The sequence below is a fragment of the Aphelocoma coerulescens genome, unplaced genomic scaffold, assembly GCF_041296385.1.
Source record: "Aphelocoma coerulescens isolate FSJ_1873_10779 unplaced genomic scaffold, UR_Acoe_1.0 HiC_scaffold_298, whole genome shotgun sequence".
Lineage (NCBI taxonomy): Eukaryota > Metazoa > Chordata > Aves > Passeriformes > Corvidae > Aphelocoma > Aphelocoma coerulescens.
This window is the reverse complement of record NW_027183642.1, coordinates 71,122-97,511: the sequence shown is the minus strand read 5'-3', so window position 1 is coordinate 97,511 and position 26,390 is coordinate 71,122. Positions and strand designations below refer to the sequence as shown.

The 26,390-nt window shown below is 62.5% G+C and overlaps 1 protein-coding gene across 1 annotated transcript in view; it reads left to right on the top strand.

Annotated features, from left to right (window-relative positions):
• The first annotated feature begins 1,439 nt into the window (after positions 1-1,439).
• HIF3A (hypoxia inducible factor 3 subunit alpha) overlaps positions 1,440-26,390 on the top strand; it is a 38,862-nt gene continuing 13,911 nt past the window's right edge. Inside the window, 7 exon segments of the mRNA XM_068999226.1 lie at positions 1,440-1,462; positions 11,037-11,227; positions 12,412-12,503; positions 12,506-12,550; positions 14,254-14,338; positions 20,114-20,223; positions 22,429-22,613. Coding sequence (XP_068855327.1) covers positions 1,440-1,462; positions 11,037-11,227; positions 12,412-12,503; positions 12,506-12,550; positions 14,254-14,338; positions 20,114-20,223; positions 22,429-22,613 — 731 coding nt within the window.

Here is a 26,390-nt window from a genome sequence, read left to right as displayed (position 1 = left end):
CGGTTTTGTGGGTCTCAGAGGGGATTTTGGGGGGTCCCTGAGGGGATTCTGGGGGTCTCAGAGGGGATTTTGGGGGGTCCCTGAGGGGATTTTGGGGTCTCAGAGGGGGTTTGTGGGCCCTCAGGGGGGATTTGGGGGGTCTCAGAGGTGTTTTGTGGGTCTCAGAGGGGATTTTGGGGGGATTTGGGGGGTCTCAGAGCACATTTTGGGGGTCTCAAGGGGGGGGCGTGTCCGCAGAGTGGGCGTGGCCGACGGGAAAGGGGCGTGGCCTATGGGGGCGTGGGGGGCGTGGTCTGTGTGCTGAGTGGGCGCATCCGAGGAGGGGGCGTGGCCTGGGGAAAGGGGGGCGTGGCCGAGAGGGGCAGTGTCCATCGAGAAGGGGCGTGGCCGACGGGAAGTGGGCGTGGTCCGCCGAAAGGGGCGTGTCCTGGGAGGGGGCGTGGCCCAGGAGGGGGCGTGGTCGGCGGAAAAATGGGCGTGTCCGAGGAGGGGGTGTCCACGAAGTGGGTGTGGTCTGCGCGCGGAGTGGGCGTGGCCTGTGGGGAGGGGGGCGTGCCATAAAGAAAGGGGCGTGTCCTGGGGTGGGTGTTCCCCGGAAGTGGGCGTGGTCTGTGGGAGGGGGCGTGTCCTGGAATTGGGGTGTCCGGCGAGGGGGCGTGGTCTGTGGTGAGGGGGCGTGGCCGGTGGGAAGGGGCGTTTTAAAGCAGGGGGCGTGTCCTGGAATGGGTGTGTCCCGGAAGTGGGCGTGGTCTGGGGGGGAGGGGGAGCGCGTCCTGGAATTGGGGTGGGGGCGTGGCCTATGGGAAGGGGCGTGTCGGAGCAGGGGGCGTGTCCTGGAATGGGTGTGTCCCGGAAGTGGGCGTGGTCTCTGGAGGGGGCGTGCCCTGGGATTGGGGTGTCCGGGAGGGGTGCGTGGCCTGGGGGAGGGGGCGTGGCCTGCGAGAAGGGGCGTGTCCTGAATGGAGCGTATCCCGGAAGTGGGCGTGGTCTGTGAGAGGGGGCGTGGCATGGAATTGGGGTATCAGGGGCGTGGTCTGTGGGAAGGGGGCGTGGCCTATGGGGAGGGGCGTGTCCTGGAAGGGGTATGTCCCGGAAGTGGGCGTGGCCTGCGTGGGAGGGGCGTGGTCTGTGGGGGAGGGGGCGTGTCCTGGAATTGGGGTGTGTGGGAGAGGGGGCGTGGCCTATGGGGAGGGGGCGTGGCCTTTGAGGGGGCGTGGCTTGTGGGAAGGGGCGTGTCGGAGCAGGGAGGGCGTCCTGAATGGGGGGGAGGGGTGTCCTGGAATGGGGGGGCGTGTCCGGGGGGGCGTGTCCTGGGGAAGGGGGCGTGTCCCGGGAAAGGGGGCGTGTCCCGGGAAAAGGGGCGTGTCCCGGGAAAGGGGGCGTGTCCGAGGAGGGGGCTCGGCGCGGTGGGTGCGGAGGGCGCGGCAGCGGCGGCGGCCATGGACGGGCGGCCCGGACCGAGGTACGGGGGGAGGGCTCCGGGGGGCTCATCCCGGGGCTCAGACCCCCCCCCAGGGGCTGAGACCCCCCCCCCGAGGGGCTGAGACCCTCCCCCCCTCCCGCGGAGTGGGTTTGGGGTGGGTTTGGGGGTCCCGGATCCACCCCCGCTAACGGGAGGTCCCGGTAATGCGACCCCCGGGTGAAGGGAGGAGGGGAGCGGGGTCCGGGAATGAGACCCCCGGGAGGGGCGGGGGTCACCCCCGGGATGGGGGTCCCGCGGTTGGGGGGCTCAGGGGGGATTTTGGAGGGGTCTCAGAGGGGTTTAGGGGGTCTCAGAGAGGTTTTTAGGGGGTCGCAGAGGGGTTTTGGGGGTCTCAGAGAGGTTTGGGGGGGCTCAGAGGGGGTTTGGGGAGTCTAAGAGGGGTTTTGGGGGGTCTAAGAGGGGTTTTGGGGGTCTAAGGGGGGTTTTGGGGGTCTCAGAGGTGTTTGGGGATCTCAGAGAGGTTTTGGGGGTCGGGGCTCGTTTTAGGAGGGGGGTCCCGGGGTTGAGACCCCCCCTAGGAGGGGTTTTGGGGGTCGTGGATTGGCCACCGGGGGGGGGTGGGGGCGGGAATGTGACCATCGGGAGGGTCCCGGGACCACCGAGAGGGGCGGGATCGGTCCCGGAGGGGGGTGGGGGGTTGGGGTGGGGGGCGGGGGGGGTGGTCCGGTGAATGGGACCCTCGGGGGGGGGGTGGGGGGCGGGGTCCGGTTCATTTTGGGGGGTCCCGGAACAGGAATGGCGGAGGGGGGAGGGGACGCGGGATCCGCCCCCTTTTGGGATCGGGAATGGTGGGGGTGGGGTGGGGGGTCCTGAGACCCCCGGGGGGGGGACAGGACGGGGTCAGGGGGGTCCCGTGGCAGAATGGGGGGGGTCGGGGGGTCCCGGGGGCTGTTCCTGGGGGGGGGCGGGGAGGGGGAGGGGGACACAGGAGGAGTTTGGGACCCCCTGGAAGGTCCCGGATCGGGGTGGGACCCCCGGAATTGGGGGTGGGACCCCCGGAATTGGGGGTGGGGTCGGTCCCACGTGGCACCCGAGGGGGAGGGGGGGGGGGTCCCCTGTGTGAGGGGGGGGCTGCGGGGGCTCAGGGACCCCCCGGGACTCCCCAAAAAGTGTCGGGGGGGGGTCACGGCGTGTGCTCGAGGGGGACTTTGGGGGACACGTGCGGCGTGGCCCGGTGCTGGTCCCAGTTAGAGCCCGGTGCTGGTCCCAGTTAGTGCCTGGTACCGGTCCCAGTTAGCGCCCGGTGCTGGTCCCAGTTAGCGCCCGGTGCTGGTCCCAGTTAGAGCCCGGTGCTGGTCCCAGTTAGAGCCCGGTACCGGTCCCAGTTAGCGCCCGGTGCTGGTCCCAGTTGGTCCCAGTTAGAGCCCGGTGCTGGTCCCAGTTAGAGCCCGGTGCTGGTCCCAGTTAGAGCCCGGTACCGGTCCCAGTTAGAGCCCGGTGCTGGTCCCAGTTAGAGCCCGGTGCTGGTCCCAGTTGGTCCCAGTTAGAGCCTGGTACTGCTCCCAGTTGGTCCCAGTTAGAGCCCGGTGCTGGTCCCAGCTGGTCCCAGTTAGAGCCCGGTACTGTTCCCAGTTAGAGCCCGGTGCTGGTCCCAGTTAGAGCCCGGTACTGTTCCCAGTTAGAGCCCGGTGCTGGTCCCAGTTAGAGCCCGGTGCTGGTCCCAGTTAGAGCCCGGTACTGTTCCCAGTTAGAGCCCGGTGCTGGTTCCAGTTAGAGCCCGGTGTTGGTCCCAGTTAGTGCCTGGTACCGGTCCCAGTTAGCGCCCGGTGCTGGTCCCAGTTAGAGCCTGGTGCTGGTCCCAGTTAGAGCCCGGTGCTGGTCCCAGTTAGCGCCCGGTGCTGGTCCCAGTTGGTCCCAGTTAGAGCCCGGTGCTGGTCCCAGTTAGAGCCCGGTGCTGGTCCCAGTTGGTCCCAGTTAGAGCCTGGTACTGCTCCCAGTTGGTCCCAGTTAGAGCCCGGTGCTGGTCCCAGTTAGAGCCTGGTGCTGGTCCCAGTTAGAGCATGGTGCTGGTCCCAGTTGGTCCCAGTTAGAGCCCGGTGCTGGTTCCAGTTAGAGCCCGGTGCTGGTCCCAGTTAGAGCCCGGTACTGTTCCCAGTTAGAGCCCGGTGCTGGTCCCAGTTAGAGCCCGGTGCTGGTCCCAGTTAGAGCCCGGTACTGTTCCCAGTTAGAGCCCGGTGCTGGTTCCAGTTAGAGCCCGGTGTTGGTCCCAGTTAGTGCCTGGTACCGGTCCCAGTTAGCGCCCGGTGCTGGTCCCAGTTAGAGCCTGGTGCTGGTCCCAGTTAGAGCCCGGTGCTGGTCCCAGTTAGCGCCCGGTGCTGGTCCCAGTTGGTCCCAGTTAGAGCCCGGTGCTGGTCCCAGTTAGAGCCCGGTGCTGGTCCCAGTTGGTCCCAGTTAGAGCCTGGTACTGCTCCCAGTTGGTCCCAGTTAGAGCCCGGTGCTGGTCCCAGTTAGAGCCTGGTGCTGGTCCCAGTTAGAGCATGGTGCTGGTCCCAGTTGGTCCCAGTTAGAGCCCGGTGCTGGTTCCAGTTAGAGCCCGGTGCTGGTCCCAGTTAATGCCTGGTACTGGTCCCAGTTACAGCCCGGTGCTGGTCCCAGTTAGCGCCTGGTACCGGTCCCAGTTAGAGCCCGGTGCTGGTCCCAGTTAGAGCCTGGTACCGGTCCCAGTTAGCGCCCGGTGCTGGTCCCAGTTGGTCCCAGTTAGAGCCCGGTGCTGGTCCCAGTTAGAGCCCGGTGCTGGTCCCAGTTAGAGCCCGGTACCGGTCCCAGTTAGAGCCCGGTGCTGGTCCCAGTTAGAGCCCGGTGCTGGTCCCAGTTGGTCCCAGTTAGAGCCTGGTACTGCTCCCAGTTGGTCCCAGTTAGAGCCCGGTGCTGGTCCCAGCTGGTCCCAGTTAGAGCCCGGTACTGTTCCCAGTTAGAGCCCGGTGCTGGTCCCAGTTAGAGCCCGGTACTGTTCCCAGTTAGAGCCCGGTGCTGGTCCCAGTTAGAGCCCGGTGCTGGTCCCAGTTAGAGCCCGGTACTGTTCCCAGTTAGAGCCCGGTGCTGGTTCCAGTTAGAGCCCGGTGTTGGTCCCAGTTAGTGCCTGGTACCGGTCCCAGTTAGCGCCCGGTGCTGGTCCCAGTTAGAGCCTGGTGCTGGTCCCAGTTAGAGCCCGGTGCTGGTCCCAGTTAGCGCCCGGTGCTGGTCCCAGTTGGTCCCAGTTAGAGCCCGGTGCTGGTCCCAGTTAGAGCCCGGTGCTGGTCCCAGTTGGTCCCAGTTAGAGCCTGGTACTGCTCCCAGTTGGTCCCAGTTAGAGCCCGGTGCTGGTCCCAGTTAGAGCCTGGTGCTGGTCCCAGTTAGAGCATGGTGCTGGTCCCAGTTGGTCCCAGTTAGAGCCCGGTGCTGGTTCCAGTTAGAGCCCGGTGCTGGTCCCAGTTAGAGCCCGGTACTGTTCCCAGTTAGAGCCCGGTGCTGGTCCCAGTTAGAGCCCGGTGCTGGTCCCAGTTAGAGCCCGGTACTGTTCCCAGTTAGAGCCCGGTGCTGGTTCCAGTTAGAGCCCGGTGTTGGTCCCAGTTAGTGCCTGGTACCGGTCCCAGTTAGCGCCCGGTGCTGGTCCCAGTTAGAGCCTGGTGCTGGTCCCAGTTAGAGCCCGGTGCTGGTCCCAGTTAGCGCCCGGTGCTGGTCCCAGTTGGTCCCAGTTAGAGCCCGGTGCTGGTCCCAGTTAGAGCCCGGTGCTGGTCCCAGTTGGTCCCAGTTAGAGCCTGGTACTGCTCCCAGTTGGTCCCAGTTAGAGCCCGGTGCTGGTCCCAGTTAGAGCCTGGTGCTGGTCCCAGTTAGAGCATGGTGCTGGTCCCAGTTGGTCCCAGTTAGAGCCCGGTGCTGGTTCCAGTTAGAGCCCGGTGCTGGTCCCAGTTAATGCCTGGTACTGGTCCCAGTTACAGCCCGGTGCTGGTCCCAGTTAGCGCCTGGTACCGGTCCCAGTTAGAGCCCGGTGCTGGTCCCAGTTAGAGCCTGGTACCGGTCCCAGTTAGCGCCTGGTACTGGTCCTGGTCCCAGTTAGAGCCCGGTGCTGGTCCCAGTTAGAGCCTGCTGCTGGTCCCAGTTGGTCCCAGTTAGAGCCCGGTGCTGGTCCCAGTTAGAGCCTGCTGCTGGTCCCAGTTGGTCCCAGTTAGAGCCTGGTGCTGGTCCCAGTTAGCGCCCAGTACTGGTCCCAGTTAGAGCCTGGTGCTGGTCCCAGTTAGAGCCCGGTGCTGGTCCCAGTTAGCGCCTGGTACTGGTGCCAGTTAGTGCCCGGTGCTGGTCCCAGTTAGAGCCCGGTGCTGGTCCCAGTTTGCACCTTGTACTGGTACTGGTCAAAGGCTGGTGCTGGTCCCAGTCCGGGTCCAGTTCTGGTCCCAGTCCGGGTCCAGTTCTGGTCCCAGTCAGTACCTCGTACTGGTCCCAGTCAGTGATCAGTGCTGGTCCCAGTCAGAGCCCAGTACTGGTCCCAGTTTGTAGCTGCTGCTGGTCCCAGTCAGAGCCCGGTTCTGGTCCCAGTCAGAGCCCGGTTCTGGTCCCAGTTTGCACCTTGTGTTGGTCCCAGTCAGAGCCCGGTTCTGGTCCCAGTCAGTACCTCGTACTGGTCCCAGTCAGTGATCAGTGCTGGTCCCAGTCAGAGCCCGGTTCTGGTCCCAGTCAGTGCCATGTACTGGTCCCAGTTTGCACCTTGTGCTGGTCCCAGTCAGAGCCCGGTTCTGGTCCCAGTCAGTTCCGTGTACTGGTCCCAGTCTGGTCCCAGTCAGAGCCCGGTTCTGGTCCCAGTTTGCACCTTGTGCTGGTCCCAGTCAGAGCCCGGTTCTGGTCCCAGTCAGAGCCCGGTTCTGGTCCCAGTCAGAGCCACGTACTGGTCCCAGTCTGGTCCCAGTCAGAGCCCGGTTCTGGTCCCAGTCAGTGCCACGTACTGGTCCCAGTCTGGTCCCAGTCAGAGCCCGGTTCTGGTCCCAGTCAGTGCCACGTACTGGTCCCAGTCTGGTCCCAGTCAGAGCCCGGTTCTGTTCCCAGTCAGTGCCACGTACTGGTCCCAGTCTGGTCCCAGTCAGAGCCCGGTTCTGGTCCCAGTCAGTGCCACGTACTGGTCCCAGTCTGGTCCCAGTCAGAGCCCGGTTCTGTTCCCAGTCAGTGCCACGTACTGGTCCCAGTCTGGTCCCAGTCAGAGCCCGGTTCTGTTCCCAGTCAGTGCCATGTACTGGTCCCAGTCTGGTCCCAGTCAAAGCCCGGTTCTGGTCCCAGTTTGCACCTTGTGCTGTTCCCAGTCAGAGTCCGGTTCTGTTCCCAGTCAGTGCCACGTACTGGTCCCAGTCTGGTCCCAGTCAGAGCCCGGTTCTGGTCCCAGTCAGAGCCCGGTTCTGGTCCCAGTCAGCCCTTTATACCGCTCCCAGTCACACCCCAGTGCTGGTCCCAGTCCCAGTCCGCCCATTCCCACCAGGCCCGCCCACTCATTTGCATAAATCACCATAGATTTGCATACCCCCGCCCCCCCCCCCCTCGGGGCCCCCGAGTCCCCCCGGCCGCGGCCCCCCGGGCTCGGAGCCAGGAACAGGAACGGGAACGGGAACAGGGAACGGGAACGGCGCGTCCCGGGCGCGGCACGTGCGCGGCCCCACGGCCCCGGGAGCGCCTGGAAAACCCGGGGAGAATGGGAAAACATGGAAAAACATGGGAAAATGGGGGGAAACATGGAAAAACATGGAAAAAATGGGGGAAAATTGGGGAAAAATGGGGATAAAAGGGGGAAAAATGGGGTGGTGGGAGCACAGGGGAAACGGGAACGGCGCGGCCCCACGGCCCTGGGAGCGCCTGGAAAACATGGAAAAACATGGGAAAACATGGAAAGAATGGGGGGAAACATGGAAAAACATGGGAAAACATGGGAAAAATGGGGGGAAAATGGGGAAAAATGGGGATAAAAGGGGGAAAAATGGGGTGGTGGGAGCACAGGGGAACGGGAACGGCGCGTCCTGGGCGCGGCCCCACGGCCCCGGGAACGCCTGGAAAACCCGGGGAGAATGGGAAAACATGGAAAAACATGGAAAAACACGGGAAAAATGTGGGAAAACGTGGAAAAAATGGGGGAAAATGGGGGGAAAATGGGGAAAAATGGGGGAAAAATGGGGTGGTGGGAGCACAGGGGAAACGGGAACGGCGCGGCCCCACGGCCCTGGGAGTGCCTGGAAAACATGGAAAAACATGGGAAAACATGGAAAGAATGGGGGGAAACATGGAAAAACATGGGAAAACATGGGAAAAATGGGGGGAAAATGGGGAAAAATGGGGATAAAAGGGGGAAAAATGGGGTGGTGGGAGCACAGGGGAACGGGAACGGCGCGTCCTGGGCGCGGCCCCACGGCCCCGGGAACGCCTGGAAAACCCGGGGAAAATGGGAAAACATGGAAAAACATGGGAAAACACGGGAAAAATGGGGAAAAACATGGAAAAAAGGGGGGGAAATGGGGGGAAAATGGGAAAAAATGGGGTGGTGGGAGCACAGGGGAACGGGAAAGGCGCGGCCCGGGCGCGGCCCCACGGCCCCGGGAGCGCCTGGAAAACCCGGGGAGAATGGGAAAACATGGAAAAAATGGGGGGAAACATGGAAAAACGTGGAAAAATGGGGAAAAATGGGGAAAATGGGGAAAAAAGGGGGGGAAAATGGGGTGGTGGGAGCACAGGGGAACGGGAACGGCGCGTCCTGGGCGCGGCCCCACGGCCCTGGGAGCGCCTGGAAAACATGGAAAAACATGGGAAAACATGGAAAGAATGGGGGGAAACATGGAAAAACATGGGAAAACATGGAAAAAATGGGGGAAAACATGGAAAAATGGGGGAAACCATGGGAAAAAATGGGGGGAAATGGGGAAAAACATGGAAAAATGGGGAAAAAAGGGGGAAAAATGGGGATGTGGGGTGGTGGGAGCACAGGGAATGGGAACACGGGAAATCACGGAAAAACGTGGGAAAAACGTGGAAAAACATGAAAAAAGATGGAAAAAAGATGGAAAAAAGATGGAAAAAACATGGAAAAAACATGGATAAAAGATGGAAAAAAGGGGGAAATGGGAAAAAACATGGGAAAAATGGGGAAAAAATGGGGAAAAATGGGGAAAAAATGGGGATGTGGGGTGGTGGGAGCACAGGGAATGGGAACGCATGGGAAATCACGGAAAAACATGGAAAACATGGAAAAACATGGAAAAAAACATGGGAAAAGGGGGAAAATGGGGAAAAATGGGAAAAAAGGGGGAATAACTTGAAAAAATGGGGATACGGGATGGTGAGAGCACAGGGAATGGGAGCGCACGGGAAATCATGGAAAAACGTGGGAAAAACGTGGAAAAACATGAAAAAAATGGGGGAAAACATGGAGAAAAGGAGGGAAAAAATGGGGAAAAGTGGGAAAAAATGGGAAAAACGGGGCAAAAATGGGGATGTGGGGTGGTGGGAGCACAGGGAATGGGAACACACGGGAAATCACGGAAAAACATGGGAAACATGGAAAAACATTGAAAAAACATGGAAAAAAGGGGGGGAAATGGGGGAAAACGGGGAAAAACGTGGAAAAAAAGGAAAAATGTCAACATGGGACGGTGGGAAACCCCAGGAACACGGGATTTTGGGGTGCGGCGGGGGGGTTTGGGGGTCAGTTTGGGGTCAGTTTTTGGGGTCCCCATCCCCAGGCCGACCCCCGAGGGGCGCCGGGAGCGCTCCCGGGATGCGGGGGGGGTGCAATGGGCGATGTTTTGGGGGGGGGTTGGGGATTTTGGGGATGCGGGGAGGGGTTTTAGGGGGATACCTGAGGTGAGGGGTTAAATTTTGGGGTCTCCGAGCGCTCCCGGGATGCGGGGGGGGGTGCAATGGGCGATGTTTTGGGGGGGTTCCGTGGGATTTTTGGGGATGCGGGGAGGGGTTTTTAGGGGATGCCGGGGGTGAGGGGTTTCAGGGGTCAATTTTTGGGGTCTCCCCATCCCCAGGCCGACCCCCGAGGGGCGCCGGGAGCGCTCCCGGGATGCGGGGGGGGGTGCAATGGGCGATGTTTTGGGGGGGTTCCGTGGGATTTTGGGGATACAGGGAGGGGTTTTAGGGGGATACCTGAGGTGAGGGGTTAAATTTTGGGGTCTCCGAGCGCTCCGGGATGCGGGGGGGGTGCAATGGGCGATGTTTTGGGGGGGTTTTGGGGATTTTGGGGATACAGGGAGGGGTTTTTAGGGGATACTTGGGGTGAGGGGTTAAATTTTGGGGTCTCCGAGTGCTCCCGGAATGCGGGGGGGGTGCAATGGGCGATGTTTTGGGGGGGTTCTGTGGGATTTTGGGGATACGGGGAGGGGTTTTTAGGGGATACCTGACGTGGGGGGTTTCAGGGGTCAATTTTTGGGGTCTCCCCATCCCCAGGCCGACCCCCGAGGGGCGCCGGGAGCGCTCCCGGGATGCGGGGGGGGTGCAATGGGCGATGTTTTGGGGGGGTTCCGTGGGATTTTGGGGATACAGGGAGGGGTTTTAGGGGGATACCTGAGGTGAGGGGTTAAATTTTGGGGTCTCCGAGCGCTCCGGGATGCGGGGGGGGTGCAATGGGCGATGTTTTGGGGGGGTTTTGGGGATTTTGGGGATACAGGGAGGGGTTTCTTAGGGGATACTTGGGGTGAGGGGTTAAATTTTGGGGTCTCCGAGTGCTCCCGGAATGCGGGGGGGGTGCAATGGGCGATGTTTTGGGGGGGTTCCGTGGGATTTTGGGGATGCGGGGAGGGGTTTTTAGGGGATACCTGACATGGGGGGTTTCAGGGGTCAATTTTTGGGGTCTCCCCATCCCCAGGCCGACCCCCGAGGGGCGCCGGGAGCGCTCCCGGGATGCGGGGGGGGTGCAATGGGCGATGTTTTGGGGGGGTTTTGGGGATTTTGGGGATGCGGGGAGGGGTTTTAGGGGGATACTTGAGGTGAGGGTTAAATTTTGGGGTCTCCGAGCGCTCCCGGGATGCGGGGGGGGTGCAGTGGGCGATGTTTTGGGGGGGTTCTGTGGGATTTTGGGGATGCGGGGAGGGGTTTTTAGGGGATGCCGGGGGTTGGGGGGTTTCAGGGGTCAATTTTTGGGGTCTCCCCATCCCCAGGCCGACCCCCGAGGGGCGCCGGGAGCGCTCCCGGGATGCGGGGGGGGTGCAATGGGCGATGTTTTGGGGGGGTTTTGGGGATTTTGGGGATACAGGGAGGGGTTTTAGGGGGATACCTGAGGTGAGGGTTAAATTTTGGGGTCTCCGAGCGCTCCCGGGATGCGGGGGGGGTGCAGTGGGCGATGTTTTGGGGGGGTTCCGTGGGATTTTGGGGATGCGGGGAGGGGTTTTTAGGGGATGCCGGGGGTGAGGGGTCAATTTTTGGGGTCCCCCCTCCCAGGCCGACCCCCGAGGGGCGCCGGGAGCGCTCCCGGGATGCGGGGGGGGTGCAATGGGCGATGTTTTGGGGGGGTTTTGGGGATTTTGGGGATGCGGGGAGGGGTTTTTAGGGGATACCTGACATGGGGGGTTTCAGGGGTCAATTTTTGGGGTCTCCCCATCCCCAGGCCGACCCCCGAGGGGCGCCGGGAGCGCTCCCGGGATGCGGCGCGGTGCCGGCGGAGCCGCGAGGCCGAGGTGTTCGGGCAGCTGGCCCTGGCCCTGCCCTTCGCCCGCGGGGTCAGCGCCCACCTGGACAAAGCGTCCATCATGCGCTTGACCATCAGCTACCTGCGCGTGCACCGCCTGCTGGCCGCGGGTGAGACCCCCCCCCTCCCCCCCCCCCCCCCGGGGACCCCTCCCCAAATAAAATCACCGGGATACCCCCCCCCCCCCCCATCCCCCTTCAGAGCCAGCGGGAATCCCAAAAGCTGGCGGGACCCCCCCCCAAAAGCCAGCGGGACCCCCCCCCCCAAGTCCATCAGACATCCCCAAAAGTCAGCGGAACTTCCCAAAGTCATCGGGACCCCCCCCCAAAAGCCGGCGGGGACCCCCCCCTAAAAGCCAGCGGGAATCCCAAAAGCCAGCGGGACCCCCCCCTAAAAGCCAGCGGGACCCCCCCCCCCCAAGTCCATCAGACATCCCCAAAAGTCAGCGGGAACTTCCCAAAGTCATCGGGACCCCCCCCAAAATCCATCGGACCCCCCCCCAAGCCACCGGGACCCCCCCCAAAATCCATCGGACCCCCCCCAAGCCACCGGGACCCCACCCAAATCCACCGAGACCCCCCCCCAAGCCTCCCCCCAAATCCATCGGACCCCCCCCAAGCCACCGGGACCCCCACCCAAATCCCGCCGAGACCCCCCCAAGTCTCCCCCCAAAACCCATCGGGACCCCCCCTCAAATCCATCGGACCCCCCCCAAAAGCCACCGGGACCCTCCCCAAAGCCAGCGGGACCCCCCCCCAAATCCACTGGGACCCCCCTCAAATCCATCGGGACCCCCCTCAATCCACCGAGACCCCCCGCAAGCCTCCCCCCAAACCCACTGAGACCCCCCCCAAATCCATCGAGACACCCCCCCCCAAATCGCTCGGGACCCCCCTGAGAGTCCTCAGAACCCCCCCGAGACCCCCAAAAACCTCCCGGGACCCCCTCAGGACTCCCCCAAATTCCCAGAGGGACCCCCCTGGGACCCATCCCACCCCTCCCCCATCTACTCCGGGGGGACCCCCCCAGACCTCCCCCAGCCCCATCCCCCCAAGGACCCTCACCCTCCCCAGACCCCAGACCCCCTGGGGACCCCCCCAACTTTTTGCGGGACACCCCCAGCCCCCTTTGAAACCCCCCCCCCCCCCAAAGGTGCCTGAACAGCCGCACCCCGGGGGGGGGGGGGGATGGGTTTACCTGCAACCCCCCAAAACCCCCGACCCCCCCCGGGGATCCCCGACCCCCCCACATTTTTGGGGACCCCCCTGACGCCCCCCCCGGGCCCCCCCCGCAGGGGCGTGGGCGGCGGCGGCCGAGGCGGTGGACGGGTGTTACCTGCAGGCGCTGAGCGGCTTCGTGATGGTGCTGAGCGAGGGGGGGGACATGATTTATACCTGTCCGAGAACGTCAGCCGCCTGCTGGGGCTCAGCCAGGTGCGGGGGGGTCCCCCAAAAAACCTCCGGGGGAGGGGCCAAAAAATCTGCGGGTGGGAGCCCCGAAAATCTGCCGAGGAGCCTCAAAAAAATCCATCCGGAGCGGCTCCAAAATCTGCCGGGGTGACCCCCGAAAATATTTGTCTGGGGGGGGTCAGGAATCTGCTGGGGGGTGCCCAAAATTCTGCCAGGGAGGGGCCCCAAAAATTTGTCTGCGGGACGCCCCAAAATTTGTCTGGGGGGAGCCCCAAAAAAATCCGTCGGGAGGGGCCCAAAATCTGCCGGGGGAGCCTCAAAAAAATCCGTCGGGAGGGGCCCCAAAATCTGCCGGGGGTGACCCCAAAAATCTGCCGGAGGAGCCCCAAAATCTGCGGGGGGAGCCCCAAAATTCTGCCAAGGAGGGGCCCCAAAATCTGCGGGGGGAGCCCCAAAAAATCCGTCGGGAGCAGCCCCAAAATCTGCCGGGGGTGACCCCGAAAAAATCCGTCGGGGGGGGTCAGGAATCTATCGGGGAGGGGCCCCAAAATTCTGCCAGGGAGGGGCCCCAAAAGTCTGCTGGGGGAACCCCAAAAAAATCCTTCGGGAGGGGCCCAAAATCTGCCGGGGGTGACCCCAAAATCTGCGGGGGGAGCCCCAAAATTCTGCCAAGGAGGGGCCCCAAAAATCTTCAGGAGGGGCCCCAAAATCTTCGGGGGAGCCCCAAAAATCTGTCGGGGGGAGCCCCAAAAATCTTCGGGGGAGGGGCCCCAAAAATCTGTCGGGGGGAGCCCCAAAAATCTTCGGGGGAGGGGCCCCAAAAATCTGTCGGGGGGAGCCCCAAAAATCTTCGGGGGGGGCCCTAAAAATCTTCGGGGGAGCCCCAAAAATCTGTCGGGGAGGGGCCCCAAAAATCTTCGGGAGAGGAGCCCCAAAAATCTTCGGGGGGGGCCCTAAAAATCTTCGGGGGAGGAGCCCCAAAAATCTGTCGGGGGGAGCCCCAAAAATCTGTCGGGGAGGGGCCCCAAAAATCTGTCGGGGGAGCCCCAAAAATCTTCGGGGGAGGGGCCCCAAAAATCTTCGGGGAAGGGCCCCAAAAATCTTCGGGGGAGAGGGGCCCCAAAATCTTCGGGGAAGCCCCAAAAATCTTCGGGGGAGCCCCAAAAATTTGCAGGGGAGGGGCCCCAAAAATCTTCGGGGGAGCCCCAAAAATCTGTCGGGGGGAGCCCCAAAAATCTTCGGGAGAGGGGCCCCAAAATCTTCGGGGGAGCCCCAAAAATCTGTCGGGGAGGGGCCCCAAAATCTTCGGGGGAGCCCCAAAAATATGTCGGGGAGGGGCCCCAAAAATCTGTCGGGGGGAGTCCCAAAAATCTTCGGGGGAGCCCCAAAATCTTCGGAGGAGCCCCAAAAATCTGTCGGGGAGGGGCCCCAAAAATCTGTCGGGGGGAGCCCCAAAAATCTTCGGGGGGGGCCCTAAAAATCTTCGGGGGAGCCCCAAAATCTTCGGGGGAGCCCCAAAATCTTCGGGGGGGGGAGCCCCAAATCAGCGAGGGAGGGGCTTCATGGGTTCCCCAAACCTCTTTAGGACCCCCAAAAAATTTGGGGAGGGGTCCCCAAATTTTTCAATGCCCCAATACCGAGGTGGGGGAGGGAGGGGGAGGGGTCCGGGACCCCCCCCCCCGGCACCCCAAAAATGGAGCCGTGACCCCCCCCCGGGCCCCCCCCAGCTGGAGCTGATCGGGCACAGCGTGTTCGACTTCGTGCACCCCTGCGACCACGAGGAGCTGCAGGACGTGCTCAGCCCCCGCCAGGGTGAGACCCCTCCCCAAATTAACCCCGCCCCCCCCCCCCAAAAATACCCCCGGGACCCCCCCAAAATCAGCCCTGAGCGCCCCTCGCCCCCCAAATATCCCTGAGATCCCCCCCCCCCCGAAATAAATAGCCCCAAACTCCCCCAAAATCATCCCTGAAACCCTGTTAGGGTGAGACCCCTCCCCAAATTAACCCCGCCCCCCCCCCCCAAAATACCCCCGGGACCCCCCCAAAATCAGCCCTGAGCGCCCCTCGCCCCCCAAATATCCCTGAGATCCCCCCCCCCCCGAAATAAATAGCCCCAAACTCCCCCAAAATCATCCCTGAGCCCCCTGTTAGGGTGAGACCCCTCCCCAAATTAACCCACCCCAAAAAATACCCCCGGGACCCCCCCCAAAATCAGCCCTGAGCGCCTGTCAGGGTGAGACCCCTCCCCAAATTAACCCACCCCAAAAAATCCTCCTGGGAGCCCCCCCCAAAATCCGCCTTGAGACCCTGTCAGGGTGAGACCCCTCCCCAAATTAACCTCTCCAAGGACCCCCCCGGAACGCCCCAAAAATACTCCCCAGAACCCCTCCGAGATCCCTGAGACCCCTCCCCAAATTCACCCCCCCGGGACCCCCAAAATCGTCCCTGAAACCCTGCCAGGGTGAGACCCCTCCCCAAATTAACCCCGCCCCCCCCCCCCAAAAAATACCCCCGGGACCCCCCCAAAATCAGCCCTGAGCGCCCCTCGCCCCCCAAATATCCCTGAGACCCCCCCACGGAAATAAATAGCCCCAAACTCCCCAAAATCATCCCCGAGCCCCCGCCAGGGTGAGACCCCTCCCCAAATTAACCCCGCCCCCCCCCCCCCCCAAAATACCCCCGGGACCCCCCCAAAATCAGCCCTGAGCGCCCCTCGCCCCCCAAATATCCCTGAGATCCCCCCCCCCCGAAATAAATAGCCCCAAACTCCCCCAAAATCATCCCTGAGCCCCCGCCAGGGTGAGACCCCTCCCCAAATTAACCCACCCCAAAAAATACCCCCGGGACCCCCCCCCCAAAATCAGCCTGAGCGCCTGTCAGGGTGGGACCCCCTCCCCAAGGACGCCCCAAAAATAATCCCCAGGACCCCCAAAATCAGCCCTGAGACCCTGTTAGGGTGAGACCCCTCCCCAAATTAACCCACCCCAAAAAATCCTCCTGGGAGCCCCCCCAAAATCAGCCCTGAGCGCCTGTCAGGGTGAGACCCCTCCCCAAATTAACCCACCCCAAAAAATCCTCCTGGGAGCCCCCCAAAATCAGCCCTGAGCGCCTGTCAGGGTGAGACCCCTCCCCAAATTAACCCACCCAAAAAAATCCTCCTGGGACCCCCCCAAAATCAGCCTTGAGACCCTGTTAGGGTGAGACCCCTCCCCAAATTAACCTCTCCAAGGACCCCCCCCGGAACTCCCCAAAAATACTCCCCAGAACCCTCCGAGATCCCTGAGACCCCTCCCCAAATTCACTCCCCCGGGACCCCCAAAATCGTCCCTGAAACCCTGCCAGGGTGAGACCCCTCCCCAAATTAACCCCCCCCGGGACCCCCCCAAAATCAGCCCTGAGCGCCCCTCGCCCCCCAAATATCCCTGAGACCCCCCACGGAAATAAATAGCCCCAAACTCCCCCAAAATCATCCCTGAGACCCTGTTAGGGTGAGACCCCTCCCCAAATTAACCCACCCCAAAAAATACCCCCGAGACCCCCCCCCAAAATCAGCCCTGAGCGCCTGTCAGGGTGAGACCCCTCCCCAAATTAACCCACCCCAAAAAATCCTCCTGGGAGCCCCCCCAAAATCCGCCTTGAGACCCTGTTAGGGTGAGACCCCTCCCCAAATTAACCCACCCAAAAAAATCCTCCTGGGAGCCCCCCAAAATCAGCCCTGAGCGCCCCTCGCCCCCCAAATATCCCTGAGATCCCCCCCCCCCGAAATAAATAGCCCCAAACTCCCCCAAAATCATCCCTGAGACCCTGTTAGGGTGAGACCCCTCCCCAAATTAACCCACCCCAAAAAATACCCCCGGGACCCCCCCCCCCAAAATCAGCCCTGAGCGCCTGTCAGGGTGGGACCCCCTCCCCAAATTCACCTCCCCAAGGACGCCCCAAAAATAATCCCCAGGACCCCCAAAATCATCCCTGAAACCCCGCCAGGGTGAGACCCCTCCCCAAATTAACCCACCCCAAAAAATACCCCCGGGACCCCCCCCCAAAATCAGCCCTGAGCGCCTGTCAGGGTGAGACCCCTCCCCAAATTAACCCACCCCAAAAAATACCCCCAGGACCCCCCAAAATCAGCCCTGAGACCCTGTCAGGGTGAGACCCCTCCCCAAATTAACCCACCCCAAAAAGTACCCCCAGGACCCCCCCAAAATCAGCCCTGAGACCCTGTCAGGGTGGGACCCCCTCCCCAAATTCACCTCCCCAAGGACGCCCCAAAAATAATCCCCAGGACCCCCAAAATCATCCCTGAAACCCCGCCAGGGTGAGACCCCTCCCCAAATTAACCCACCCCAAAAAAATCCTCCTGGGAGCCCCCCCCAAATCAGCCCTGAGACCCTGTCAGGGTGAGACCCCTCCCCAAATTAACCTCTCCAAGGACTCCCCAGAACCCTCCGAGATCCCTGAGACCCCTCCCCAAATTCACCCCCCCGGGACCCCCAAAATCGTCCCTGAAACCCTGCCAGGGTGAGACCCCTCCCCAAATTAACCCCGCCCCCCCCCCCCCCAAAATACCCCCGGGACCCCCCCAAAATCAGCCCTGAGCGCCCCTCGCCCCCCAAATATCCCTGAGATCCCCCCCCCCGAAATAAATAGCCCCAAACTCCCCCAAAATCATCCCTGAGCCCCTGCCAGGGTGAGACCCCTCCCCCAAATTAACCCCGCCCCCCCCCCCAAAAAAATACCCCCGGGACCCCCCCAAAATCAGCCCTGAGCGCCCCTCGCCCCCCAAATATCCCTGAGATCCCCCCCCCCCCGAAATAAATAGCCCCAAACTCCCCCAAAATCATCCCTGAGACCCTGTTAGGGTGAGACCCCTCCCCAAATTAACCCACCCCAAAAAATACCCCCGGGACCCCCCCCCCCAAAATCAGCCCTGAGCGCCTGTCAGGGTGAGACCCCTCCCCAAATTAACCCACCCCAAAAAATCCTCCTGGGAGCCCCCCCAAAATCCGCCTTGAGACCCTGTCAGGGTGAGACCCCTCCCCAAATTAACCCACCCAAAAAAATCCTCCTGGGAGCCCCCCCAAAATCCGCCCTGAGACCCTGTCAGGGTGAGACCCCTCCCCAAATTAACCTCTCCAAGGACCCCCCCGGAACGCCCCAAAAATACTCCCCAGAACCCTCCGAGATCCCTGAGACCCCTCCCCAAATTCACCCCCCCGAGACCCCCCAAAATCGTCCCTGAAACCCTGCCAGGGTGAGACCCCTCCCCAAATTAACCCCGCCCACCCCCCCCAAAAAATACCCCCGGGACCCCCCCAAAATCAGCCCTGAGCGCCCCTCGCCCCCCAAATATCCCTGAGACCCCCCCACGGAAATAAATAGCCCCAAACTCCCCCAAAATCATCCCTGAGCCCCCTGTTAGGGTGAGACCCCCTCCCCAAATTAACCCACCCCAAAAAATACCCCCAGGACCCCCCCAAAATCAGCCCTGAGCGCCTGTCAGGGTGAGACCCCCTCCCCAAATTCACCTCCCCAAGGACGCCCCAAAAATAATCCCCAGGACCCCCAAAATCATCCCTGAAACCCCGCCAGGGTGAGACCCCTCCCCAAATTAACCCACCCAAAAAAATACCCCCGGGACCCCCCCCCCAAAATCAGCCCTGAGCGCCTGTCAGGGTGAGACCCCTCCCCCAAATTAACCCACCCCAAAAAAATCCTCCTGGGAGCCCCCCCAAAATCATCCCTGAGACCCTGTCAGGGTGAGACCCCTCCCCAAATTAACCCCGCCCCCCCCCTAAAAAGTCCTCCCGGACCCCCCCAATCAGCCCTGAGACCCTGTCAGGGTGAGACCCCTCCCCAAATTAACCCCGCCCCCCCTAAAAAAATCCCGCCGAACCCCCCCAATCATCCCTGAGATCCCCAAACCCTGGGATTCCCCCCCAAATCCTGCGACCCCCCCCAAATCCTGGGACCCCTCCCCAAATCCTAGGACCTCCTTGGATCTCTGGGACCCCCCTCAAATCCTGAGACCCCTCCCCAAATCCTGGGACCCCCCTGACCCCCCTGCGACCCCCCCCAGGGGGTCCCCGGCGGCGGGGGGGAGCGCTCGGGGCGCAGCTTCTCCCTGCGCATGAAGAGCACCCTGACCCCCCCAAATCCTGGGATTTCCCCCCAAATCCTGGGACCCCCCCAAATCCTGCGACCCCCCCCAAATCCTGCGACCCCTCCCCAAATCCTGGGACCCCCCTGACCCCCTGTGACCCCCCCAGGGGGTCCCCGGCGGCGGGGGGAGCGCTCGGGGCGCAGCTTCTCCCTGCGCATGAAGAGCACCCTGACCCCCCAAATCCTGGGATTTCCCCCCAAATCCTGGGACCGCCCAAATCCTGCGACCCCCCCTCAAATCCTGGGACCCCTCCCCAAATCCTGGGACCCCCCTGACCCCCTGTGACCCCCTGTGACCCCCCCAGGGGGTCCCCGGCGGCGGGGGAAGCGCTCGGGGCGCAGCTTCTCCCTGCGCATGAAGAGCACCCTGACCCCCCAAATCCTGGGATTTCCCCCCAAATCCTGCGACCCCTCAAATCCTGCGACCCCCCCCAAATCCTGCGGACCCCCCCCCAAATCCTGGGACCCCCCTGACCCCCTGTGACCCCCCCCAGGGGGTCCCCGGCGGCGGGGGAAGCGCTCGGGGCGCAGCTTCTCCCTGCGCATGAAGAGCACCCTGACCCCCCAAATCCTGGGATTTCTCCCCAAATCCTGGGACCCCCCAAATCCTGCGACCCCTCCCCAAATCCTGGGACCCCCCTGACCCCCTGTGACCCCCCCCAGGGGGTCCCCGGCGGCGGGGGGAGCGCTCGGGGCGCAGCTTCTCCCTGCGCATGAAGAGCACCCTGACCCCCCAAATCCTGGGATTTCCCCCCAAATCCTGGGACCCCCCAAATCCTGCGACCCCCCCCAAATCCTGCGACCCCTCCCCAAATCCTGGGACCCCCCTGACTCTCTCTGACCCCCCCCCGACCCCTCCAGGGGGTCCCCGGCGGCGGGGGGAGCGCTCGGGGCGCAGCTTCTCCCTGCGCATGAAGAGCACCCTGACCCCCCCAAATCCTGGGATTTCACCCCAAATCCTGGGACCCCCCAAATCCTGGGACCCCCCCCAAATCCTGCGACCCCTCCCCAAATCCTGGGACCCCCCTGACCCCCTGTGACCCCCTGTGACCCCCCCAGGGGGTCCCCGGCGGCGGGGGGAGCGCTCGGGGCGCAGCTTCTCCCTGCGCATGAAGAGCACCCTGACCCCCCCAAATCCTGGGATTTTCCCCCAAATCCTGGGACCGCCCAAATCCTGCGACCCCCCCCAAATCCTGCGACCCCTCCCCAAATCCTGGGACCCCCCTGACTCTCTCTGACCCCTCCCCGACCCCTCCAGGGGGTCCCCGGCGGCGGGGGAAGCGCTCGGGGCGCAGCTTCTCCCTGCGCATGAAGAGCACCCTGACCCCCCCAAATCCTGGGATTTCCCCCCAAATCCTGCGACCCCCCCAAATCCTGGGATTCCCCCCCAAATCCTGGGACCCCCCTGACCCCCTGTGACCCCCCCAGGGGGTCCCCGGCGGCGGGGGGAGCGCTCGGGGCGCAGCTTCTCCCTGCGCATGAAGAGCACCCTGACCGGGCGCGGGCGCTGCCTCAACCTCAAAGCGGCGTCCTGGAAGGTGGGGGGGGGACATTTGGGGGATTTTGGGGGGTTTTGGGGGATTTTGGGGGATTTTGGGGGCGTGGGGGGGCTTTGGGGGATGTTTGGGGGGATATTTGGGGCACATTGGGGGGGGATATTGGGGGCCGTGGGGGGGGCATTGGGGAACATTTGGGAGATATTGGGGGACATTGGGGACATTTTGGGGGGGTTTGGGGACATTTTGGAGACATTGGGGGGGGTTTGGGGTAAATTTAGGGGGACATTGGGGATATTGGGGGACATTTGGGGGATTTTGGGGGGTTTGGGGGATATTTGGGGGACATTGGGGGCGTGGGGGGACGTTTGGAGGGGCTTTGGGGGGCATTGGGGAACATTTGGGGGATATTGGGGACATTTTGGGGACATTTGGGGGGGTTTGGGGTAAATTTAGGGGGACATTTGGGGGGGGTTGGGGGTAAATTCCGGGGGGTTCCTTGGGGATTTCGGGGGGGATCCCCAGGAAATTTCGGGAGGATCCCGGGGGGATTTTGGGGTAAATTCCGAGGGATTTCTTGGGGATTTCGGGGGGGATCCCCAAGAAATTCCGGGGCGATCCCGGGGGAGGTTTGGGGTAAATTCGGGGGGATTCCTTGGGCATTTCGGGGGGGATCCCAGGGATGATTCCGAGGGGATCCCCAAGAAATTCCGGGGCGATCCCGGGGCGATTTTGGGGTAAATTCCGTGGGATTCCTTGGGGATTTTGGGGGGGGGATCCCAGGGATGATTCCGAGGGGATCCCCAGGAAATTTCGGGAGGATCCCAGGGGAGATTTTGGGGTAAATTCCGTGGGATTCCTTGGGCATTCCAGGGATGATTCCGGGGTGATTTCGGGGGGGATCCCCAGGAAATTTCGGGAGGATCCCGGGGGGATTTTGGGGTAAATTCCGAGGGATTCCTTGGGGATTCCAGGAGGGATCCCAGGGATGATTCCGGGGCGATTCCGGGGGGGATCCCCAGGAAATTTCGGGGCGATCCCGGGGGAGATTTTGGGGTAAATTCCGAGGGATTCCTTGGGGATTTTGGGGGGGATCCCCAGGAAATTTCGGGAGGATCCCGGGGGGATTTTGGGGTAAATTCCGAGGGATTTCTTGGGGATTTCGGGGGGGATCCCCAAGAAATTCCGGGGCGATCCCGGGGGGATTTTGGGGTAAATTCCGTGGGATTCCTTGGGGATTTTGGGGGGGGATCCCAGGGATGATTCCGAGGGGATCCCCAGGAAATTTCGGGAGGATCCCAGGGGAGATTTTGGGGTAAATTCCGTGGGATTCCTTGGGCATTCCAGGGATGATTCCGGGGTGATTTCGGGGGGGATCCCCAGGAAATTTCGGGAGGGTTCCGGGAGGGGTTTTGGGGTAAATTCCGAGGGATTCCTTGGGCATTCCAGGAGGGATCCCAGGGCTGATTCCGGGGCGATTCCGGGGGGGATCCCCAGGAAATTTCGGGGCGATCCCGGGGGAGATTTTGGGGTAAATTCCGAGGGATTCCTTGGGGATTTTGGGGGGGATCCCCAGGAAATTTCGGGAGGATCCCGGGGAGATTTTGGGGTAAATTCCGAGGGATTCCTTGGGCATTCCAGGAGGGATCCCAGGGCTGATTCCGGGGCAATTCCGGGGGGGATCCCCAGGAAATTTCGGGGCGATCCCGGGGGAGATTTTGGGGTAAATTCCGAGGGATTCCTTGGGGATTTTGGGGGGGATCCCCAGGAAATTTCGGGAGGATCCCGGGGGGATTTTGGGGTAAATTCCGAGGGATTTCTTGGGGATTTCGGGGGGGGATCCCAGGGCTGATTCCGAGGGGATCCCCAGGAAATTTCGGGAGGATCCCAGGGGAGATTTTGGGGTAAATTCCGTGGGATTCCTTGGGCATTCCAGGGATGATTCCGGGGTGATTTCGGGGGGGATCCCCAGGAAATTTCGGGAGGGTTCCGGGAGGGGTTTTGGGGTAAATTCCGAGGGATTCCTTGGGCATTCCAGGAGGGATCCCAGGGCTGATTCCGGGGCGATTCCGGGGGGGATCCCCAGGAAATTTCCGGGGCGATCCCGGGGGGGGGGGGGGGGGCGGAGGATTTTCGGGATAAATTCCACGGGGATTCCTCGGACATTTGGAGGTGGGGATTTTTTTTTTTTTTTTTGGCACCCCCCCCTCCCCTCCATGACCGTGCCCACCCCCCCGGTTCCCGAAGGTTCTGCACTGCGCGGGGCACATGCGGACGTACGCGGGGGCGGGGGGCGGCGACCCCCCCCTGCGCTGCCTGGTGCTGATCTGCGAGGCCATCCCGCACCCCGGGGCCATCGAGGCCCCGCTGGGCTCGGGCACCGTCCTCACTCGCCACTCCATGGACATGAAGTTCACCTACTGCGACGATAGGTGGGGGGGGGGGGGGGGGGGGCGAGGGGAAAAAAAAAAAAAACCCACCGGGATCCACCTCGGGACACTCCTGGGAACCCCAATATCCACCCGGAACACCCCAATATCCACCCCGGGACACTCCTGGGAACCCCAATATCCACCCGGAACACCCCAATATCCACCTCGGGACACTCCTGGGAACCCCAATATCCACCCCGGGACAGCCCTGGGAACCCCAGTATCCACCGTGGGACACCCCTGGGAACCCCAATATCCACCCCGGGACACCCCTGGGCATCCCAATATCCACCCCGGGACACCTCTGGGAACCCCAATATCCACTCGGAACACCCCAATATCCACCTCGGGACACTCCTGGGAACCCCAATATCCACCCCGGGACACCCCTGAGAACCCCAATATCCACCCTGGGACACTCCTGGGAACCCCAATATCCACCTCGGGACACTCCTGGGAACCCCAATATCCACCCGGAACACCCCAATATCCACCCCGGGACACCCCTGAGAACCCCAATATCCACCGTGGGACAGCCTTGGGAACCCCAATATCCACCCTGGGACACCCCTGGGCACCCCAATATCCACCCTGGGACACCCCTGAGAACCCCAATATCCACCGTGGGACAGCCCTGGGAACCCCAATATCCACCCGGAACACCCCAATATCCACCTCGGGACACCCCTGGGAACCCCAATATCCACCCCGGGACAGCCCTGGGCATCCCAATATCCACCCCGGGACACCCCAATATCCACCTCGGGACACTCCTGGGAACCCCAATATCCACCCCGGGGCACCTCTGGGAACCCCAATATCCACCCTGGGACACCTCTGGGAACCCCAATATCCACCCGGAACACCCCAATATCCACCTCGGGACACTCCTGGGAACCCCAATATCCACCCTGGGACAGCCCTGGGAACCCCAATATCCACCCGGAACACCCCAATATCCACCTCGGGACACTCCTGGGAACCCCAATATCCACCGTGGGACACCCCTGGGAACCCCAATATCCACCCGGAACACCCCAATATCCACCCCGGGACACTCCTGGGAACCCCAATATCCACCCTGGGACACCCCTGGGCACCCCAATATCCACCCCGGGGCACCTCTGGGAACCCCAATATCCACCCTGGGACACCTCTGGGAACCCCAATATCCACCCGGAACACCCCAATATCCACCTCGGGACACCCCTGGGCACCCCAATATCCACCCTGGGACAGCCCTGGGAACCCCAATATCCACCCGGAACACCCCAATATCCACCTCGGGACACTCCTGGGAACCCCAATATCCACCGTGGGACACCCCTGGGAACCCCAATATCCACCCGGACACCCCAATATCCACCCCGGGACACTCCTGGGAACCCCAATATCCACCCTGGGACACCCCTGGGCACCCCAATATCCACCCTGGGACAGCCCTGGGAACCCCAATATCCACCCCTGGGCACCCCAATATCCACCCCGGGACACTCCTGGGAACCCCAATATCCACCCTGGGACACTCCTGGGAACCCCAATATCCACCCCGGGACACCCCTGGGCACCCCAATATCCACCCTGGGACAGCCCTGGGAACCCCAATATCCAGCCTGGGACACTCCTGGGAACCCCAATATCCACCCTGGGACACCCCTGGGCACCCCAATATCCACCCTGGGACAGCCCTGGGAACCCCAGTATCCACCGTGGGACACCCCTGGGAACCCCAATATCCACCCCTGGGCACCCCAATATCCACCCCGGGACACTCCTGGGAACCCCAATATCCACCCTGGGACACCCCTGGGCATCCCAATATCCACCCTGGGACACCTCTGGGAACCCCAATATCCACCCGGAACACCCCAATATCCACCTCGGGACACTCCTGGGAACCCCAATATCCACCCCGGGACAGCCCTGGGAACCCCAATATCCACCCTGGGACACTCCTGGGAACCCCAATATCCACCGTGGGACAGCCCTGGGAACCCCAATATCCACCCTGGGACACCCCTGGGCACCCCAAATCCTTCCTCGGGACACCCCTGAGCACCCCAAATCCCCTCAAAACCCCGCTGAACACCCCAATATCCACCCTGAGACACCTCTGGGCACCCCAATATCCACCCTGGGACAGCCCTGGGAACCCCAATATCCACCCCAGGACCCCTGAGCACCCCAATATCCACCCTGGGACACTCCTGGGCATCCCAATATCCACCCTGGGACACCCCTGGGCACCCCAAATCCTTCCTCGGGACACCCCTGAGCACCCCAAATCCCCTCAAAACCCCGCTGAACACCCCAATATCCACCCTGGGACACCCCTGGGAACCCCAATATCCACCCTGGGACACCCCTGGGCACCCCAAATCCCCTCAAATCCCCCCTGAACACCCCAAATCCCCCTCGGGACACCCCTGGGCACCCCAAATCCCCTCAAATCCCCCCTGAACACCCCAAATCCCCCTCGGGACACCCCTGGGCACCCCAAATGCCCCCAAATCCCCCCTGAACACCCCAAATCCCCCGGGACACCCCTGAACACCCCAGATCTCCCCTCAAAACCCCCCAAACACCCCAAATTCCCCCCCCAGCACCACCCCATTGTGGATCTGTTACACCCCACAAAGCTGGCACGCCCCGAATCCCATAAATCCCCCAAAACTCGGCACTCCCGGCCACCCCAAATCCTCCAAATCCCCCCAAAATCCGCACTCCCAGACCCCAAATCCCCCAAATCCCCCAAATCCCCCCTACACCCCACAAATCCAGCACCCCCCAAATCCCACAAAATCCCCCCAAAACTCGGCACTCCCGGCCACCTCAAATCCTCCAAATCCCCCCAAAATCCGCACTCCCAGATTCCCCAAATCCCCTAAATCCCCCCAAACCCCGGGACCCCCCTATACCCCACAAATCCAGCACCCCCCAAATCCCACAAAATCCCCCAAAACTCGGCCCTCCCGGCCACCCCAAATCCTCCAAGTCCCCCCAAAATCCGCACTCCCAGACTCCCCAAATCCCCTAAATCCCCCCAAACCCCGGGACCCCCCTATACCCCACAAATCCAGCACCCCCCAAATCCCACAAAATCCCCCCAAAACTCGGCACTCCCGGCCACCTCAAATCCTCCAAATCCCCCCAAAATCCGCGCTCCCAGATTCCCCAAATCCCCTAAATCCCCCCAAACCCCGGGACCCCCCTATACCCCACAAATCCAGCACCCCCCAAATCCCACAAAATCCCCCCAAAACTCGGCACTCCCGGCCACCCCAAATCCTCCAAATCCCCCCAAAATCCGCACTCCCAGACTCCCCAAATCCCCCAAATCCCCCCAAAACCCCGGGACCCCCCCATGGTGAACCCCCCTACACCCCACAAATCCAGCACCCCCCAAATCCCACAAAATCCCCCAAAACTCGGCCCTCCCGGCCACCTCAAATCCTCCAAATCCCCCCAAAATCCGCGCTCCCAGATTCCCCAAATCCCCTAAATCCCCCCAAACCCCGGGACCCCCCTACACCCCACAAATCCAGCACCCCCCAAATCCCACAAAATCCCCCCAAAACTCGGCACTCCCGGCCACCCCAAATCCTCCAAATCCCCCCAAAATCCGCACTCCCAGACCCCAAATCCCCCAAATCCCCCAAATCCCCCCTACACCCCACAAATCCATCACCCCCCCCAAAACCCCCCAAAACTCAGCACCCCAAATTCCCCTCAACCCCCCCCCCCCCGGAACTGTCCTAAAATCCGATAATTTTCTTT